Source organism: Mesoplodon mirus (genome assembly GCF_964341445.2).
Source record: "Mesoplodon mirus genome assembly, chromosome: 12".
In the NCBI taxonomy this organism is placed as follows: domain Eukaryota; kingdom Metazoa; phylum Chordata; class Mammalia; order Artiodactyla; family Ziphiidae; genus Mesoplodon; species Mesoplodon mirus.
In genome coordinates, this window is record NC_138988.1 from 39376876 (window position 1) to 39394343 (window position 17468).

Here is a 17468-nt window from a genome sequence, read left to right on the forward strand (position 1 = left end):
CAACTACTGAGCCTGCACTCTAGAGCCGCGAGCCACAACTACTGAAGCCCTCGTGCCTAGAGCCTGTGCTCCTCAACAAGAGAAGCCGCTGCAATGAGAAGCCTGCACACCACAACGAAGAGTAGCCCCCGCTCGCCACAGTTAGAGAAAGCCCATGCGCAGCAGCGAATACCCAACACAGCCAAAAATAAATAATTAATTAATAAAAAAATAATAATTTGTGACTTCTCTCTTTTTTTTCCTTTGTCAGCCTCACTTGAGGTTTGTCAGTTTTATTGATCTTTTCAAAAAAGATTTTTCTTTTTTTTTGGCCTTGCCACGCGGCTTGTGGGATCTCAGTTCCCTGAACCCAGGCCACAGCAGTGAAAGCCCAGAATCCTAACCACTAGGCCACCAGGGAACTCACCTCATTGATTTTCTTTATTGTCTTTCTGTTTTCAATTTCATTGGTTTTTGCTTGTTTTTTTATTATTTCCTTCCTTTTGCTTGTTTTGGTTTTTGTTTTTTTTTTAGGTGTTTGAGGTGCAAGCTTAGATTATTGTTTTGAGGCTTTTCCTCTTTTCTAACATATGCAGTCAGTGCTATAAAGTTTCCTCTCAGCCCTGCTTTAGCTGTGTCCCACAAACTTCAATATATTTTAATTTTCAGTCAGTTCAGTGTGTTTTCTTTCTTTCTTTCTTTTGGCTGTGTCGGGTCTTAGTTGCAGCATGCAGGATGTTTTAGTTGTGGCATGAAAACTCTTAGTTGTGGCATGTGGGATCTAGTTCCCTGACCAGGGGTTGAACCCAGGCCCCCTGTATTGAGAGCACAGAGTCTTAGCCACTGGACCACCAGGGAAGTCCTAGTTCAGTGTGTTTTCTAATTTCCTTTGAGACTTCCTTTTTAAATTACTTAGGAGAGTGTTGTTCAGTTTTCAAGAGTTGGAGATTATTGATTTCTAGTTTGAGTCCATTGTGATTGGAAAACATATTCTGTATTATTTACATTCTTTTAAATTTCCTGAGGTTTATGGCCTTGGATATGGTTTATCCTGGTACATGTTCCACAGGCATTTGAAAAGAATGTGTGTTCTGCTGTCATTTGGTGGAGTAATCTATAAATGTCAATTATATCCTGTTGGTTGATGGTGTTGTTGAGTTCTTCTCTATCCTTGATGATTTTCTGTCTAGTTGTTCTACGTATTTGTTGATGGAGGAATTTGAAATCTCCAACTGTAATTGTGAGTTTGTTTGTTTCTTCTTTCAGTTCTATCAGTTTTGCTTCACATAGTTTGCAGCTTTTTTGTTTAATGTATACACATTTAGGATTGCTATGTCTTCTTGGTGGATTGGCCCTTTTATCACTATGTTATGTCCCTCATAGTACCATTATATAATATCCCATATTTTTGCTTACTATGTTCTTCCTTCCTTCCTGATGTTCCAGGATTCCTTCTTTTAGAGTTTCTTTTCTATTTAAAGAACTTCCTTTAGCCATTCTTTTGGGGAAGGTCTGTGAATGACAAAGTCTCTCAGTTTTCCTTCATCTAAGAATGCCTGATTTCCCCTTTATTCCTGAAGAATATTTTCACTTGACATAGGGTTCTGGGATTACAGTACTTTTCTCTTTCTTGCTTTTTTTTTGGCGGTACGCGGACGTCTCAATGTTGTGGCCTCTCCCGTTGCGGAGCACAGGCTCCGGACGCGCAGGCTCAGCGGCCATGGCTCACAGGCCCAGCCACTCCGCGGCATGTGGGATCTTCCCGGACCAGGCCACGAACCTGTGTCCCTTGCATCAGCAGGCGGACTCTCAACCACTGCGCCACCAGGGAAGCCCGTTTTCTTTCTTTCTTCTTTCTTTCTTTCTTTCTTCCTTCCTTTTTTTTTTTTGCGGTACGTGGGCCTCTCACTGCTGTGGTCTCTCCCACTGTGGAGCACAGGCTCCAGACGCGCAGGCTCCGGAACCGCAGGCTCAGCGGCCATGGCTCACGGGCCCAGCCGCTCCGCGGCACGTGGGATCTTCCTGGGCCGGGGCACGAACCCGCGTCCCCTGCATCGGCAGGCGGACTCTCAACCACTGCGCCACCAGGGAAGCTCTCTTTTCTTTCTTTAGTTGCATTGGGTCTTCGTTGTTGCATGTGGGCTTTCTCTAGTTTCGTCAATCGGGGGCTACTCTTCGTTGTGGTTTGCGGGCTTCTCATTGCAGTGGTTTCTCTTGTTGCAGAGCTTGGGCTTTAGGCACGCGGGCTTCAGTAGTTGTGGCACGTGGGCTCAGTAGTTGTGGCTCATGGGCTCTAGAGCGCAGGCTCAGTAGTTGTGGCACATGGGCTTAGTTGCTCCGCAGCACGTGGGATCTTCCTGGACCAGGGCTCAAACCTGTGATCCCCTGCATTGGCAGGCAGATTCTTAACCTACAGTTCTTTTCTTTCAGCTCCTGAAAGCTACTGTGCCCCTTCCTTCTACCCTCCCTGGTTTCTGCTGTCATTCTAATTGTTTTTTTCAATAGGCAATGTGTTATTTTTCTCTGGCTACTCTTACACTTTTTTCTTTGTCTTTAGTTTTCAACTAAGTTCACTTGTGATGTGTTGTGGCATGGATTTATTTGGGTGTATTCTGTTTAGGGTTCGCTCAGCTTCTTAAATCTATATGTTTATGTTTTGCCAAGTTTGGGAAGTTTTCAGTTGTTTCTTTGAGTACTTTTTCAATCCTACACTCTTTTCTCCTCTTCTTCTGGGACTGTAAGGACACAAATATTAGATTTTCTGTTACAGCCCCAGGGGTCCCTGAGGTTCTGTTCAATTTGTTTCAGTTTGTTTTCTTTCTGTTGTTCAGATTGGGTATTTTCCATTCGTTGTTCTGTCTTCTAATCCTGATTTTTTTTTCCTCTCTCCCCTGTATTCTGCTGTTGAACGAGCCATCCACTGAGCTTTTTTATTTTCTTTTTAATAAATTTATTTATTTATTATTTATTTTTGTCTATGTCAGGTCTTCATTGCTGCACACCAGCTTTCTCTAGTTGTGGCGAGCAGGGGCTACTCTCATTGCAGTATGCAGGCTTCTCATTGTGGTGGCTTCTCTTGTTGCAGAGCATGGGATCTAGGTGCTCGGGCTTCAGTAGTTGTGGCACTCGGGCTCAGTAGTTGTGTTGCATGGGCTTAGTTGCTCTGCAGCATGTGGGACCTTCCCGGACCAGGGCTTGAACCTGTGTCCCCTGCATTGGCAGGCGATTCTTAACTACTGCACCACCAGGGAAGTCCCCACTGAGCTTTTTATTTCGGTTGTATTTTTCTTTTCTTTTTTTTCTTTTTTTTTGCGGTATGCGGGCCTCTCGCTGTTGTGGCCTCTCCCGTTGCGGAGCACAGGCTCCAGACGCGCAGGCTCAGCAGCCACGGCTCACGGGCCCAGCCGCTCCGCGGCATGTGGGATCTTCCCGGACCGGGGCACGAACCCGTGTCCCCTGCGTTGGCAGGCGGACTCTCAACCACTGCACCACCAGGGAAGCCCTAGTTGGCTTTCTTTGACACCACTCCAGTAGGAAGGGAGGGATGCTGCCTCATTACTGCCAAGTGGAAGTGGAAGTCTAGGTGACCCACTCGACCTCTGTTGACACTTGAGGGTGGGGCACTTCTTTTTACTGCTGGGTGGATGTGGGAGTTCCAGTGTCTCTACTGACACCACAGGACAGGAGGGTGATGGTTACAGGCTCTCAGGGATGAAAGTCCTTACTCTGTACTTGGCCTTTTCTGACTCCACCCAGGTAGCATGTTGGGTACCTTGTTACAGCCCTGCGAAGGTGGAAGTCTGGGCTCCCCACAGGGTCTTTGCTGGTGTGGATGAGGGTGAGGCCACAGTTTTTTCTATGGTGTATGGCTGGAGTAGAGTGTTTTTTGTCTAAAGGTTTTCTGTCTTTCTAGGCTGTTCCTTTTCTGGTCCTTTGTCTAGAGAATGCAGGCTTTTGTTGAGGCTTCTTTTTGATCTGTGTTTGTTGGTATTCCTGGATTGCCAGTTTCTTCTGCTTTAAGTCTGAGATATATCAAAAAAGAAAATCCAGGGGACTCACTACTATGTCATTGCTTAAGTCCCAAGGCCCCTAGCCAGTCTGCTTCTTCTCTCCAAACTTTCAGAGTCCTCTTATATTTGTTTAAAACAAATAATGTCTAGAATTTTTTGTTGTACTTAGCAGGAGGATTGGGAAAATACTTCTTAGACGTCTGTATATTGCTTTTGAGTTAGGGAATGTTTGTTTTCAGTAGCCTTGTCCCTTAGTCTTTTCCATCATGGCTTCTTCCATCTCTTTTATGCCTGAAGCCCTTTTCTGCTCCTAGATGAGACAGTCCCCATCCATATTCTTCCCTTGCACTCCTCCACTCTGCTGGGTTACTACTTTGTGACTCTCTTCTCTTCTCAAACCCCTACCCTCTCAGGAGATGACCTGGCTTTTTTTATTATTATTATTAATTTATTTATTTATTTTTGGGTGCGTTGAGTCTTCGTTGCTGCACATGGGCTTTCTCTAGTTGCGGCAAGTGGGGGCTACTTTTCGTTGCAGTGCGTGGGCTTCTCATTACAGTGGCTTCTCTGGTTGCAGAGCATGGGCTTTAGGTGTGCGGGCTTCAGTATTTGTGGCATGTGGGCTCAGTAGTTGTGGCTCATGGGCTCTAGAGCGCAGGCTCAGTAGTTGTGGCACACAGGCTTAGTTGCTCCACGGCACGTGGGATCTTCCCGGACCAGGGCTCGAACCCGTGTCCCCTGCACTGGCAGGTGGATTCTTAACCACTGCACCACCAGGGAAGTCCCCTGGCTTTCTACTTCACTGAGAAAACTGAAACCACCAGAAGAGGACTTTACCAGATGCCCTCCACTGCCTCCACTCACCCACTGGCATCTAACTACATCTGTGGCTGCCTGGCTATTTCCACCACAAATGGCCCATGCTTCTGTTTGACCCCACATCCTATCCCCTCTTGCCCATCCAGAGACCTTGCTTCAACAATCAACAATTCTTCTTTCTCTCTCCTTCAGCATCAGTTTTTGCTCTCCAATGGATTGTTCTCTTCAGCAATAAAAGCATAAACATGCTTGTTTTTTCACCTTAAAAATACAAACTTCTCTCTATTTTACCTTCCACATCTATTTCTGTGCTTCCTGTCTTTGCTCCCCTTTACATCAAAAACTCTTTGAAAAAGTTTTCTGTTTTTTTTCCTACTCTTTGTCTCTAGTCCCCCTTCTCTAATTGTCAAACCCACATCAGACTGGCTTTTGCCTCACAACTCCAACAAAAGTACTTTTGTCAAGGTCACCAGTGACCTTTTTTAAAAAAATATTTATTTATTTATTTTTGGCTGCGTCGGGTCTTAGTTGCAATGTGTGGGCTCTTTGTTGCGGCACACGGGCTTCTCTCTAGTTGCGGCAGGTGGGCTTAGTTGCCCCGTGGCATGTGGGATCTTAGTTCCCCAACCAGGGATCGAACCCGCGTCCCCTGCACTGGAAGGCAGATTCATAACCACTGGACCACCAGAGACGTCCCACCAGTGACTTTTACACTAAATCCAGTGTTCAGTTCTTGGGCTGGACATTGATCCATCTTGATCCATCAACAGAATTGGACTCAGCTGGCCCCCTATCTTCCTTGAAGATCTATCTTCACTTGACTTCTCTCCTGACTTTCCTCCTACCTACTTGGCTGCTCCTTTTCTATGTCCATTGTTGGTTTATCCTCATCTTCTCAATCTTTTAATGTTCATATGCACAAGGCTCAGTCATATTACACTCATCTCGTTGATGATTTCTTCTTGTCTCATGACTTTAGACACCATCTGTATAATAATGATTTTCCAGTTTATGTCTCCAACTCAGACTTTTCCTGAACTCTGGACTAGTTTATCCAGTACTTCCGTTGGATGCTAGTAGGCACCTCAGAGTCACCATGTGCAAAACTGAACTCCTGGTCTTCCTCTATACCTGCTTTACCTACAACCTTCTGTAGCTCGGTTGGTGGCAATACCATCTGTCTAGTTGTTCAGCCCTAAAACCCAGGAGTTCTCCTAGATTGTACACTTTGTCTCACTGTACATATCCCATTTGTTGAACAGTTAAGCTGGCTTTCAACATATCACAAATCTATCCTGTCCCATCACCGCCATTGCAACTACATTGCTCCAGGTCACCTTCAGCACTGGCCTGGATGACTGTGAGGGCCTCCCCACTTGTTTCCCTGCTTACATTCTATACCACACATAACAGTGAGAAAATTCTGTTAATATGTCAATTCCATGCCCAGTCCTCTTTGGCCCCCCAGGTCACTGTGAGTCAGCTCCAGCATCCTCTGATAACATGGGCCTCTGTGCCATTCCTCAGATACACCAGGCTCACATGTGCTGGGATCATCTGGGGAAGTTATATTTTTTAAAAAGCCATTGATATTCAATTGACATTGTCTTAAATTTATTATTTTTAGAAAAATTGACATCTTCCTGATTGAAAACTTTTCCTAACCAGAACTATGACTCTCTTTTTATTTACCTCTTCTTTTATGTCCCTTGGATAGGTTTTAGAGTCTTATTTGTGCAAATCCTATTGCTTGATGCACATATATTTTATTGCTTTTTTTTTTCCTTAGAGCATTCTTTATTCCTTCAACAAGTCACACCTCCTGTGATTACATTGGAAAAACAGAAACTGGAAGAAGTATTTCTGTGACTTTGTCAGAGGAACACACATCAGTGTATTTAAAGGAATGCTTAACTTGAGTTTAGACATGTAAATCAGTTTAGGAGACATTGTGTACTATCTAGCGTATTCAAGTTTTGCTACTTGAAAGTTGACTATGAATTGATTTTTCTACCTTAATTTAACTAATAAATTTCTAATCATACCTATTATATTCCTGGCAAGGGGCTAGAGATATCATGATCAACAAGGCCACGTTTTTGCTCTTGGGAATCTCATAGACTGGATTTTCTTCTCCAGTACAAGCCAAGCTCTATAAAAAGAGCTAGTTTAAGACATTGCAGATTTCATGAAGGTAGGCACTCACCTTAAAGAATAGCCTTTAAAACTCTTGAGTCCACGCAGTTATTTTTCTTGTACTCATTGAAGTTATTAGGTACCTGATAAAAAATACCGAGAGGTTGCACGGTAAGGAATATTTCACCTAAATATGCAATATTAGACCAATGAACATGGACTCTCATATTTCTAGCATTATGGAGAGTTCTGGGTTAGGTGCAGGTGCCCCTTCAAGAAAACTTGATATTAATGTTTCAGTATCAGCAATAAAACAGCACTTCATGTGTTACTTATAAAGGAAGATTTATTACCTTCATATCCTCTTAATAATGTATTTCTTCCTTTTATCAGGTATGATCTCATACCACAGCCCTTTGGCCTTAAAGAGTAATTTAATCTTCTTAGTTAAGAAAGCCTTTTAAGCCTTTATTGCTATATATTTTTTATTTTAACATCTTTATTGGAGTATAATTTTTTTTTTTTTTTTTTGCGGTACGCAGGCCTCTCACTGTTGTGGCCTCTCCCGTAGCGGAGCACAGGCTCCGGATGCGCAGACTCAGCGGCCATGGCTCACGGGCCCAGCCGCTCCGTGGCATGTGGGATCTTCCCGGACCGGGGCACGAACCCGCATCCCCTGCATCGGCAGGCGGACTCTCAACCACTGCGCCACCAGGCAAGCCCTGGAGTATAGTTCTTTATTGCTATTAGAATGGGATTCTTTTCCATTATTTTTCAACTAGTTATTGTTGGTATGAACAAAAATTTATTGGACTTATATATTTATTTTGTTAGTGTTTCTCCTTGGAACTATTAAATCTGAACTCTCTTTCCAGCTTTAACTACTCTTTGGTTGATGCCCTTGTGTGTTCGGATTCCTCTTGACTCTGTACTTGCTGTGGATCCTACATGGGCCTGTCTTTCTCTCAGATCTTTTGTGGGATACCTCCTGCCTGCCCTCAAGCTCTTGGCTCTTAGGCCCTGGAGCCCAGAGACTAGGATAGGGGGCCTCTCCTTGGCCCTCTCCTGGCTCTACACAGGACCTCTATCCAGGCATTTAGAGTTCTGAATACAATTTCCAGTTCACCTTCTTTTAACCAAGCTTCATGATCTGTTAGAGCTTGGAGTGGATTTAGTAGTCAGTGGATATTTGTTGAAGGAATAAGTGATTGACTGAAGTATTTGTCTCCTCCTTTCTAGACTGCCAACTAGCTTTTTTTATTTTTTATTTTTCCAACTAGCTTTATTGGGAATGCTCTTGTATTTGGGAACTTATTTTTCAACTTGTTTTCCAACTCCTCTGTTGATTTGTTTTTCTAGTCAATGTGTGTATATTTTGTCATATATTCACCTAGCCTTATTTCATAGTAACTTCCACCAATATTGTACATTCTAAATAACTATCGATTTGACAATGATAGTTATATTATTTCATTGGTCTAATGCATAATGACCACTCCCACACTCACTATGTAATCTTCTGTAACCTGCTAGGTTTGTTGACTTCGATGTTGCTGTTGCTGACTTGATGACTCTTTCCTCCCTCTCAGATTCAAGCTTCTTCAGGGGAGACCAAGTACACTGGTCCCTTGGACTGTGCAAAGAAGCTATACAAGGAGGCTGGGATCCGAGGCATCTACAAGGGGACTGTGCTCACCCTCATGCGAGGTAACCTTTGAGGCCCTCCATCTGAGGTGATTTGCCACAGGGGGTCTTGCCTGGATCTCCCGATGAGCCTTGGCACCATACATGCCACAGCTCTGACAGGGCCGGCACTGTGTGTCCTGGGTTTTAGGCCATCTTACCTCTGGCCAGCAGGGACACACATGAGGATGGAGGGACCCTCCATCCTTCTGATAGGCTGGCCCTCAAGGATAGAAATCATGAGCATGGCAGTCAGAGGGGAGTAGCAAGTGGAAATCGTGGCTGGAGGGATGAGTGGGAAGAAAGAATGACTTAGGAGCAGTGGAGGTCTTTTTGGCTTGAGAGGCATGTCCTATTGGGGTGGCAATAGAAGAGGCAGAGACAGCTCTACCCTTGTCCTGAGATGACAGCTTGGAGGAAGGCCAGATGTTAGCTCTGGTTATAACTGCTTGGAGTGGGCATATTAGTGGGGACCACTCAGAGGGCCTTTGAAGATGAAATAATGTCGTGCATGTTAGCACTCACTCACACCATGCTCACCCCAGAGCAGCATCTGATCACTGCAAAGTGATTATTGCAAATAGGAAGTGCTGCTGAGGAGCTTCTCAGGAAAACCTTCAAGGGTCCAAAGCCAAGCTTGGTTCTTCTAAGATCAGGAAATCTGTGAGAATTTTATATCATTTAATTTACCTCTTTCTTGCCACTAACAGATGTTCCAGCCAGTGGGATGTATTTCATGACATATGAATGGCTGAAAAATATCTTCACTCCAGAGGAAAAGAGGTGAGGAGAACAGAAGAACTTAGAAGCCACTTTGCCCAATCATGGGTAGGTTGCCCTTTCCTGTTAGTGGATCTGAAGGCAGAAGTGGGACTTACTTCTGTCTCCATGTCCACTTTCCTATTGTTGCTGCTGAGGCCCAGCTAATACTAATACCCTTTACCCTGTGCCTCACCCGGTGGAGAAAGTGTTTGAAACAAGTGCATGAGACCTCCTTCAACGAGTGGCAGCTGCCATGTCACAGGAGCTTTGGCCTTGGACCTCCTCCCTCCAGCCAGTTTCTCCCTCTCTGTGGCTGCCCTGTCTGCACAGGAGGGATGGTCTGAACACCACTCTCACAGCCTTTGTCTGACTGGGGCTGTTTGGTATTCTGCAGTGTCAGTGATCTCAGCGTGCCTCGGATCCTGGTGGCTGGGGGCATCGCAGGGATCTTCAACTGGGCTGTGGCAATCCCTCCAGACGTACTCAAGTCCCGCTTCCAGACTGGTTAGTAGAGGAGAGTGGGGTAGATGGGGTTGGAGTGGGTCCCAGAACTGGCTGCCCCTGTGGTACAGAGTTCTTAAGGCCCTAGGGATACTGACTCTCCACAGTAGCACTCAGCATCTGTCTGGCCAACATTCTCCCTTGCAGTCATTTGTGTTCTAGGAATGCTAGACTCATTTTCTTTCTTTTTTTTTTTTTTTGCGGTACGCGGGCCTCTCACTACTGTGGCCTCTCCTGTTGTGGAGCACAGGCTCCGGATGCGCAGGCTCAGCGGCCATGGGTCACGGGCCCAGCCGCTCCGCGGCATGTGGGATCTTCCCGGACTGGGGCATGAACCTGTGTCCCCTGCATCGGCAGGCGGACTCTCAACCACCGCGCCACCAGGGAAGCCCCTAGATTCATTTTCTTGTCAGCGTAAACATAAAATAAGTGAGAGAAGGACTTCCCTGGCAGTCCAGTGGTTAAGGCTCCCTTCTTCCACTGCAGGGGGCACAGGTTCGGTCCCTGGTCGGGGAACTAAGGTCCCATGTGCCGTGCAGCGTGGCCCAAAAAAAAAAATAGTAGAGAAGAAGTCAAATCAACCTTCCTTCCCTCACATGAGCAGAAGGGCTGTTTCATTCTTCATTCCCTTCTCCACTCCCTTGGCACCAGTAATCCAGACATTTGTATCTGTTTGTCCCAAGGTGAACTGTGTTGTCTGTGGACTAGTCCCAGATGACCTGCAAGGTGTCCTCTCGCTGGTGCTGTGGCCCTGCAGGAAGATTTGACTACAATATTGTCCCCATGTAGGTCACCATGGTCAGGTCAGGAAGCTTCCTGAAGGCTTAACAGTTGCTTTCTGCCCACAGCACCTCCTGGGAAATATCCTAATGGCTTCAGAGATGTGCTGAGGGAGCTGATCCGGAATGAAGGAATCACATCCTTGTATAAGGGGTTCAATGCAGTGATGATCCGAGCCTTCCCAGCCAACGCAGTGAGTGACTGGCAGGGGCTGTGCTTTCCCTTTGGGGCTCAGAGCAGGGTGCAGGTGGGCTGACTTTTGCTTGCTTCTGGGATTGAATTGGGGGCTCAGTTTTTCCAAATCCCACCCTCAGTCAGAGCCTCCTTATTTCTTCCCTTTCCTGAAGCTGTCAGGAAGATTTGCCTTTGTGATTCTCTGAGGTGAGGAGCTTTGATTTCCTGGCCTGGCCATCAGAAGTGGGCAGTTGTGGGACATGCATTTTCTTTCCCTTTTAGGAATGAGAAAGCATAGCTTGATTCCGTGACCTGGGGTGGGAGATTAGGAAGGGGTTTTGGTCCTGACAGGGCCAGTCAAGCACAGTGCTGGGGTCTCTGTGAATAGTCACAACTCCTGTTGGCTTTTCTCTTCCTTCCAACCCCTTCTCAGGCCTGTTTCCTTGGCTTTGAAGTTGCCATGAAGTTCCTTAATTGGGCCATGCCCAACTTGTGAGGCTGAAGGCTGCTCAAGGCTTCAGGATGCTGGAAGCTGTCATCGAGGAGGAACAGTGGGCAGGACTAGGCTGTCCTGAAGTGTGAGGGGAGGGGCATGGTGGGATGTGAGCTCTGTGCACGGACTCACAATGGTTGAGACCATTGTCTTAATGACATCCTCTTTCTGGTATAATTTGCTATTTTGCAACTTGAATCCACTCTTGTCAATTTAAGGGATCTCATGAGGATTTGGAGATGGAGTAAGTAGCTTCTAGACCAGATGCTACCTGTGGCCAGAGTGCTGTCTACTAGTTGACCACTGGCCCTACTACACCCAAAATACTCCTCGAGAAAGAGGGAATCTCAGCCTCACACTGGAGACACTATGCATGTTTTCAGCCATCTGACCAGGAACTGGGGCCTTCTTTGATCCCTAGCCAGGAACACTCACCAGATTTCCAGGGTATCATCTAATCCTGGCCTGCACGTGGGAATGTGGGCTTGAGGCCCACATCTGTCTGTCCAAGTGGACTGAGCAAATGTGCCTAGGGGCAGATAGCCTGTTAACAGTCAGGTTTTTTTTTTTTTTAATGCATGCAAGTAATCAAAATTAAAACTAGAGTAGCCTAATTTCCAGGAGTAGGTGGAGAGCTTTCCCTCCTACACAGTGAGGAGGAGAATTTTGAACCAACAGTCCCAGCTTGCTAGGGTAAGTGAGAAAGCCCAGGGTGTAGGAAGGCTCTTTTTGCACACTCTTTTCTCATGAGAGCGCCCTATTTTAACAGGAAATAAATATTGTTTCTAATTTTTGTATTGTGTGAAATTTTTTTCTTTTGATTCTGGGTCATTTCAGCAAGCAGCCTCTGTGGCCTTGGTGGAGGCTGTTAGGGATCCAGTATCCTTCCCTGGTTCTTCAGGCAGGGGTTCTAGCAAGAGAAAGAGGAGGAAGTTTTGGCCAGCCCAGCCTTCCCTGACTGCCCCAGCTCCAGCTGCTGGAAGGTGAGGTGGGGTGAGGTGGGGTGGGGTGGGGCAACTTGATTGGTAACTGTTCCCATAGCTCTCAGTGCAAGCCTGGCATGCAGGCCCCCACAGGGCCGAGCCTGCAGCCCATCCCTTCATTCCTTCACCTCTCTCCCCTCAGCCATGTGTGTCTTAGCTAACGGATGGAGAGTCAATTGTTCTAAAAGGCCAAAAGCAATCCTGAGTTTTCATATGCACTTTGGGGTCACTGTGTGATCTGATGTCTGGAATTACTAATCAGGCTGATGATGATGACCAGGTGCAACTGGAGGAGGTGAGGGAGTCAGAATGGAGAATCACAAGCTAGTCTGTCCTTGGCTGGGGGAGGGAGAGGCTACCAGAGCTGGGCTTCTCTGGTGTTGTCCCATCTGGCAGTCACAGTTCTGGCACTTCCCGCCTCACTGCAGCTGCACAGAGATCCTTGGACTTTGGCGTTAGAGCTATCACTCAGTGTAAATGGGTGAGAGGGGAAGGGACCCACCCCCATCTGGGAGTGGGTGTGGCCAACCTGGCTGGAAGCTGAAGATTTGGGGGTTTAAGGAAGGAGGATTTATTTCTGGGAGGATATCTCTGGATGATGGTCAAGTAAAAAAATAACAGTTTTAGGGATGAAAATTGTGTGCACTCTGCCTGGGAAGATTAATTCAGTGTTAATGCTTTTCCCCTCTCATGCTGTAGGATATCTTTGTTTAATCTCTCACTGATTTGGAGATGGCCACATATGTGTCTCCTGGAGCTCTTCTAGGTACTGTCCAGTCCTTGAGACAGTCCTGAAACCTCGGCCTTTTCCCGGAAGCTCCTGTGAGTGCATTTGCATTCTAACCAAATGCCAGCCATTCCCATGGCTCAGGATCCCTTTTACAGTCTCTGCTTCTGGATAATTTACCCTTTGAAACAGCTTCCATTTTAAAATGGAATATTTTGATTCCTTAATATTAGTGGTGGCAGATTCTTCTACTCCTTTGGGTATTCAATAGATGTTATGTCCAATAAGGAAGTGCCTGGAGGCATATTTGTGAAGGGAGCCGAGCAGATGGTGAGTAACTCCCTCCTGGCTGGCGCTTTGTTTATGATGCACTTGGAAATGCCACCTGTTCCTGATATATCTCTTCTCTCCCTGACGGGGGGCACGGGTAGGGGAGAGATTGGGGCCCTCCCAAGCAATTTCTCGGACTGTCACAGACAGCCTTAAGTAGAAGCCAGTGATGGTTACAACAACCAGCCAGCGATAACAGCCTCATCCAGGCACAAAGAAGAGTATAATTGGGTCAGAGGTAAAGGACAGAGGGCAGGTTGTTTTAACCTCAGCCTATTAGAAGCAATAGTAGCACCATTTCTGCTGTAAGGTCATAGCATCTCTACCCACAGTTCTTTCACCACAGTTCTTTTGAGGCTAGAACCCCTTATTCGTTTTCCAGTCACTTCATGGATTCATTCTCATCTCTTTACCCCATGTAACTCAGTGTTTAATGGGTAGGGATTTATACCCCCATTTTCAGATGTGGAAGCCAAAGCTCAGACAGGGTAAACTGATCTACCAAGATCATTGGAAAATTGATAACAGAGTGTGGACAATAGAGTGGTGTCTGGGTGTCCACAGGCCTGAAGAAAGGCTTGTGATGCTATCAGAGGCTGTCCTCAGACTGCTTGACCTAAACTCCAAGAGGCCTGTCTGTACTGTAGGGTCAAAGCCCAGGCAGCTGGCCTGTGAGTCAGGCTAGGGGTGGCACACAGAGTCCCAGCAGGCACTGGGAAGGCCCCAGGGCCAAGTGCTCGCTGAGTGCTCCTTTTTCTGCTTTCTTTGCTCTAGTCAGCATGCAGGCCTGTAGCTCTCCAGCTAGGCTCTCCCTTGCTTCCCAGGTTCTGTCCTTGCCCTGAGATGTCTAGAGGCAGACCCTAGGTCCACTGCAGAGACTGACACTTTCTCAGGACGGTGTCCCGGGGAGGGGCTGGCTCTTAGGTGCAGAAATAGGCAGCCCAGGAATTAACTGCTCCCTTGAGCATGGACGCTTGTTAAAATAACTGGACCAAAGGCAGTGGCCTCATGGGGGCGGCATTATGAAGGCTGAAATACGGCTTGGGTTAGGGCAGAGGAAATATAGCCCACTTCCCCACTCCCCCCTGTCCACTAGAGGCTAATGGACACTTCTAAGGCAAAATAGAAACTGATGGTGGTACATAATAAACATCCTGGTAGGACTGGACCAGGGAGCTGGCATGTAGAGGTGGTCAGGTGACCAACAAGTCCCAGGAGATGGGTGGGGGACTGGAGGGGCATAGAGAAGCAGCCCCTTTGGGCAGAGGTGTTCCGCTGGGGCTGAGTCCCCCACATAGGTAGAGGGCATCAGAGGGCAGAAAGTGTGTAAACCAGGGGGCCTGGGCCAAGAGCAGGCTGTCTTCCAGAGAAGTCTGGGGGAGTATGGGCATCTACCTTCTTCCTGGAAGGAGAGGAAAAAAACCTTTTAAATAATAAACCTGTCAAGAGTACATGAAACGGGGAGGGGGAGGAATAAATTGGGAGATTGGGACTGACATATACACACTACTATATATAAAATAGATAATAAGAACCTGCTGTATAGCACAGGGAACTCTACTCAATACTCTGTAATGGCCTATATGGGAAAAGAATCTTAAAAAAAAAAAAGCACATGAAACAACTGTTTCATTGGAAATAGCAGCTGGTACCCTACCCACGTTCATTTTCACCAGACTTACTGCTGTTGGACTAGACATGTGCCCCACCTGTGTTACTCAGCATAGTTGTGAACACTTCTGAGAACTGGCCCCATCGTGTTCATGTCTGCCTGAGGTTGGTGGTGTGGCAGTCTGTGCAAGATGATGACTACATGCTGGGTAGTGAGTAGGACTGGGGTAGGCTGAGCGCCTGTCAGGGCTCTAGGGCCTCCTTTTCTCTACCGTGGACGCTGTATTTCTCTTGCTTTCGAGGGTCTCTGCTCTTGACCTTTTCTGCCCACCATTACTTGCTGTTGGCAGCTGTTTCCCGGTTACTGGCTGCCTGTGGGTTTGGTTGCCATGGTAACCCCCAGTGGTGCAGCTGAACAGGCTTGAATGAAGGTGGTCCTAGAAGGGTAAGGGTAGAAGATGGGGGCTCAGGCCCCTCATATTCTCTCTTGTTCCAGGGCCCTATTCTTTTGCCAGCTCAACTGGGCATTCTTGAAGGCCCTTGGGACTCCCCTTGCTATTGAAGTGTTTCCCAGAAGGGGCAGAGATAGATCCCTGCTCTGGGGACCAGGTGCAAGGGGAGGGGAGTCAAGCTGGACCTGGAGGCTGGCTCTCCATCCTTACTCTGAGGCTGGTCTGTGGAGACAGGTAAGGAGCAGCTATGGGGTTCCTGATTTCAATGGCCCTCATTTCCTCCAGGTCTAAGGATGCCTTTGAATGCCATGTTTGCTAGATGGATGGATGGCCAAGCTATGGGGTATCTGAGAACAAGTCAGGAGGAGCAACCTTCTGGCAGAGGCTGTCAGGGGTTCCTTGGAGTGACGGGGAGAACTTGCCTGCAGCCAGCTCTGTTGTCAGTCCTGGAGTAGCCTCCTCCTACCCTATTTTGCAACTGAAGTTAGAGTCCTAGCTGTACAGGTGCCCGTCCCCCTGTCAAGCATGTAAAGCCTGACAAATGGGCAAACTAGAGAGTGGAGTTGTGAATTTGCCTTTCCGAAGGGTTAGTGGTAGGACTGCTTGAAGTGGGTCAGATCCCCAGGTGTGGCAGTGCAGTGGGAGTCCCATCCAGGTTTCCTGGGTATGGGCTGACTCCTGGAAAACTTGGAAGGGTCAGTCTACCCACGAGCAGAGAAGGGTTGAGGTACTCTGTCCCTCCAGCTCCTCATTGCTTGTACTTAGTGAAGTCTTTATATTCTGAGATCAGAAGCAGAGCTTTGAAGCAAAGGATCCTAGTTCTGAGCCTGAGGTCAGGAGAGCAGTTTCACTGGCTCTTCTTGCTGTGTAGAAAGTTATCATTCATTCATTCATTCATTCATTCAGTAAATCTTCTCCAAGACTGTGCAGTAAGGACCCAGCAGGGAACAAGTTGGACACTACCCCTTCCCTAACAGAGTTGATGGTCCAGGACTTCTCCCAGGAGTCAAGAAACTTGTTCAGGGAGACACTGCTGTTTAGAATCACAGGCTTACCTGGCCTAGAGCTTGGGTGGCTTCTGCATCAGTGGGGATCAGGTATTCCTGCTTCTAGAAGCTCGGTTCCCAGAAGCACTGAACTCCTGGTTGTGTGCCAAGCCAATATGAGAGGTCCAAGTGGGGATTTTAATTAATACTGGGTAATTACCAGGTGGAGCTTAACCATCCCAAATGCCTTACAGGTTCCCAAGGCTACCTCACTTTCTGGCTGGGCCCAGCAAAGAGATGGAGGACTTTGTCCTATGCCTACTGGGCCTTTGGTCAGTACCTAGGCTGTGGTATGGACATACCAGGAATGTTTCCACCTTTTTCTATTCCCTTCCAATCTGGTGTGGGTGAAGGGGCAGCTTGGGAAATAGCATGGCCTCTCCAGTTTGCCTACACCCTCTCCCGAGGGGCAAAGGATAACAGTGCCTTGTGGTCTGCTCAACACCATCAAGCATTGCTGGCCCAGGGCCCAGGGTGGAGTATGGGGAGAGTAGGGGTGTGCAGACCTAGTCCTGGGAATCCTGGTGGGAATGCTCAAGAGGAGAAACAGGCACAGTGGTTGTTCCTGCCCTGGGCGTTTATTCCCTTTTCTCAAGGAACATGTTTGGCCTACTGAGTTCTTCCAGCCTTATTTATCTGCCTTTGGCTCCCAACTTACTATATCACTGAAACTCCTACTACCTACAAGGGCTTCCTCCTTTGACATCTCACAGACCTCCTGCCGGACTTCTGAGGGTCCTATGGTCATGCCACTATGCCTCCCAGCGGTCAGGGTGGTTCTGACTTTACCATGCCTTTGCTCTTGCTGTCCTCTATGCCCATATGGCTCTCCTCCAGATCTTCCTGTGGTTAGATCCTGCCCAGGCCTCGGAGTCAGCTTGAATGTCCCCCCCTAAAGTGGGCCCTCTTGTTTTCCACCATAGCCGGAACCACACCGCGGTGGTGATGTGCATGCTTGCATCTGGCTCTTAGCTGTGTCCCT

General features: G+C 47.3%; 1 protein-coding gene across 1 annotated transcript in view; it reads left to right on the forward strand.

Moving 5' to 3' along the window:
* Positions 1-12130, forward strand: part of SLC25A20 (solute carrier family 25 member 20) — a 30513-nt gene extending 18383 nt beyond the window's left edge. Inside the window, exons 5-9 of the mRNA XM_082638883.1 lie at positions 8534-8651; positions 9338-9410; positions 9784-9893; positions 10739-10863; positions 11278-12130. Of these exons, the coding sequence (XP_082495009.1) occupies positions 8534-8651; positions 9338-9410; positions 9784-9893; positions 10739-10863; positions 11278-11340 (489 nt within the window). The 3' untranslated portion in view covers positions 11341-12130. The remainder of the gene's footprint in view (positions 1-8533; positions 8652-9337; positions 9411-9783; positions 9894-10738; positions 10864-11277) is intronic.
* Positions 12131-17468: the final 5338 nt, after the last annotated feature.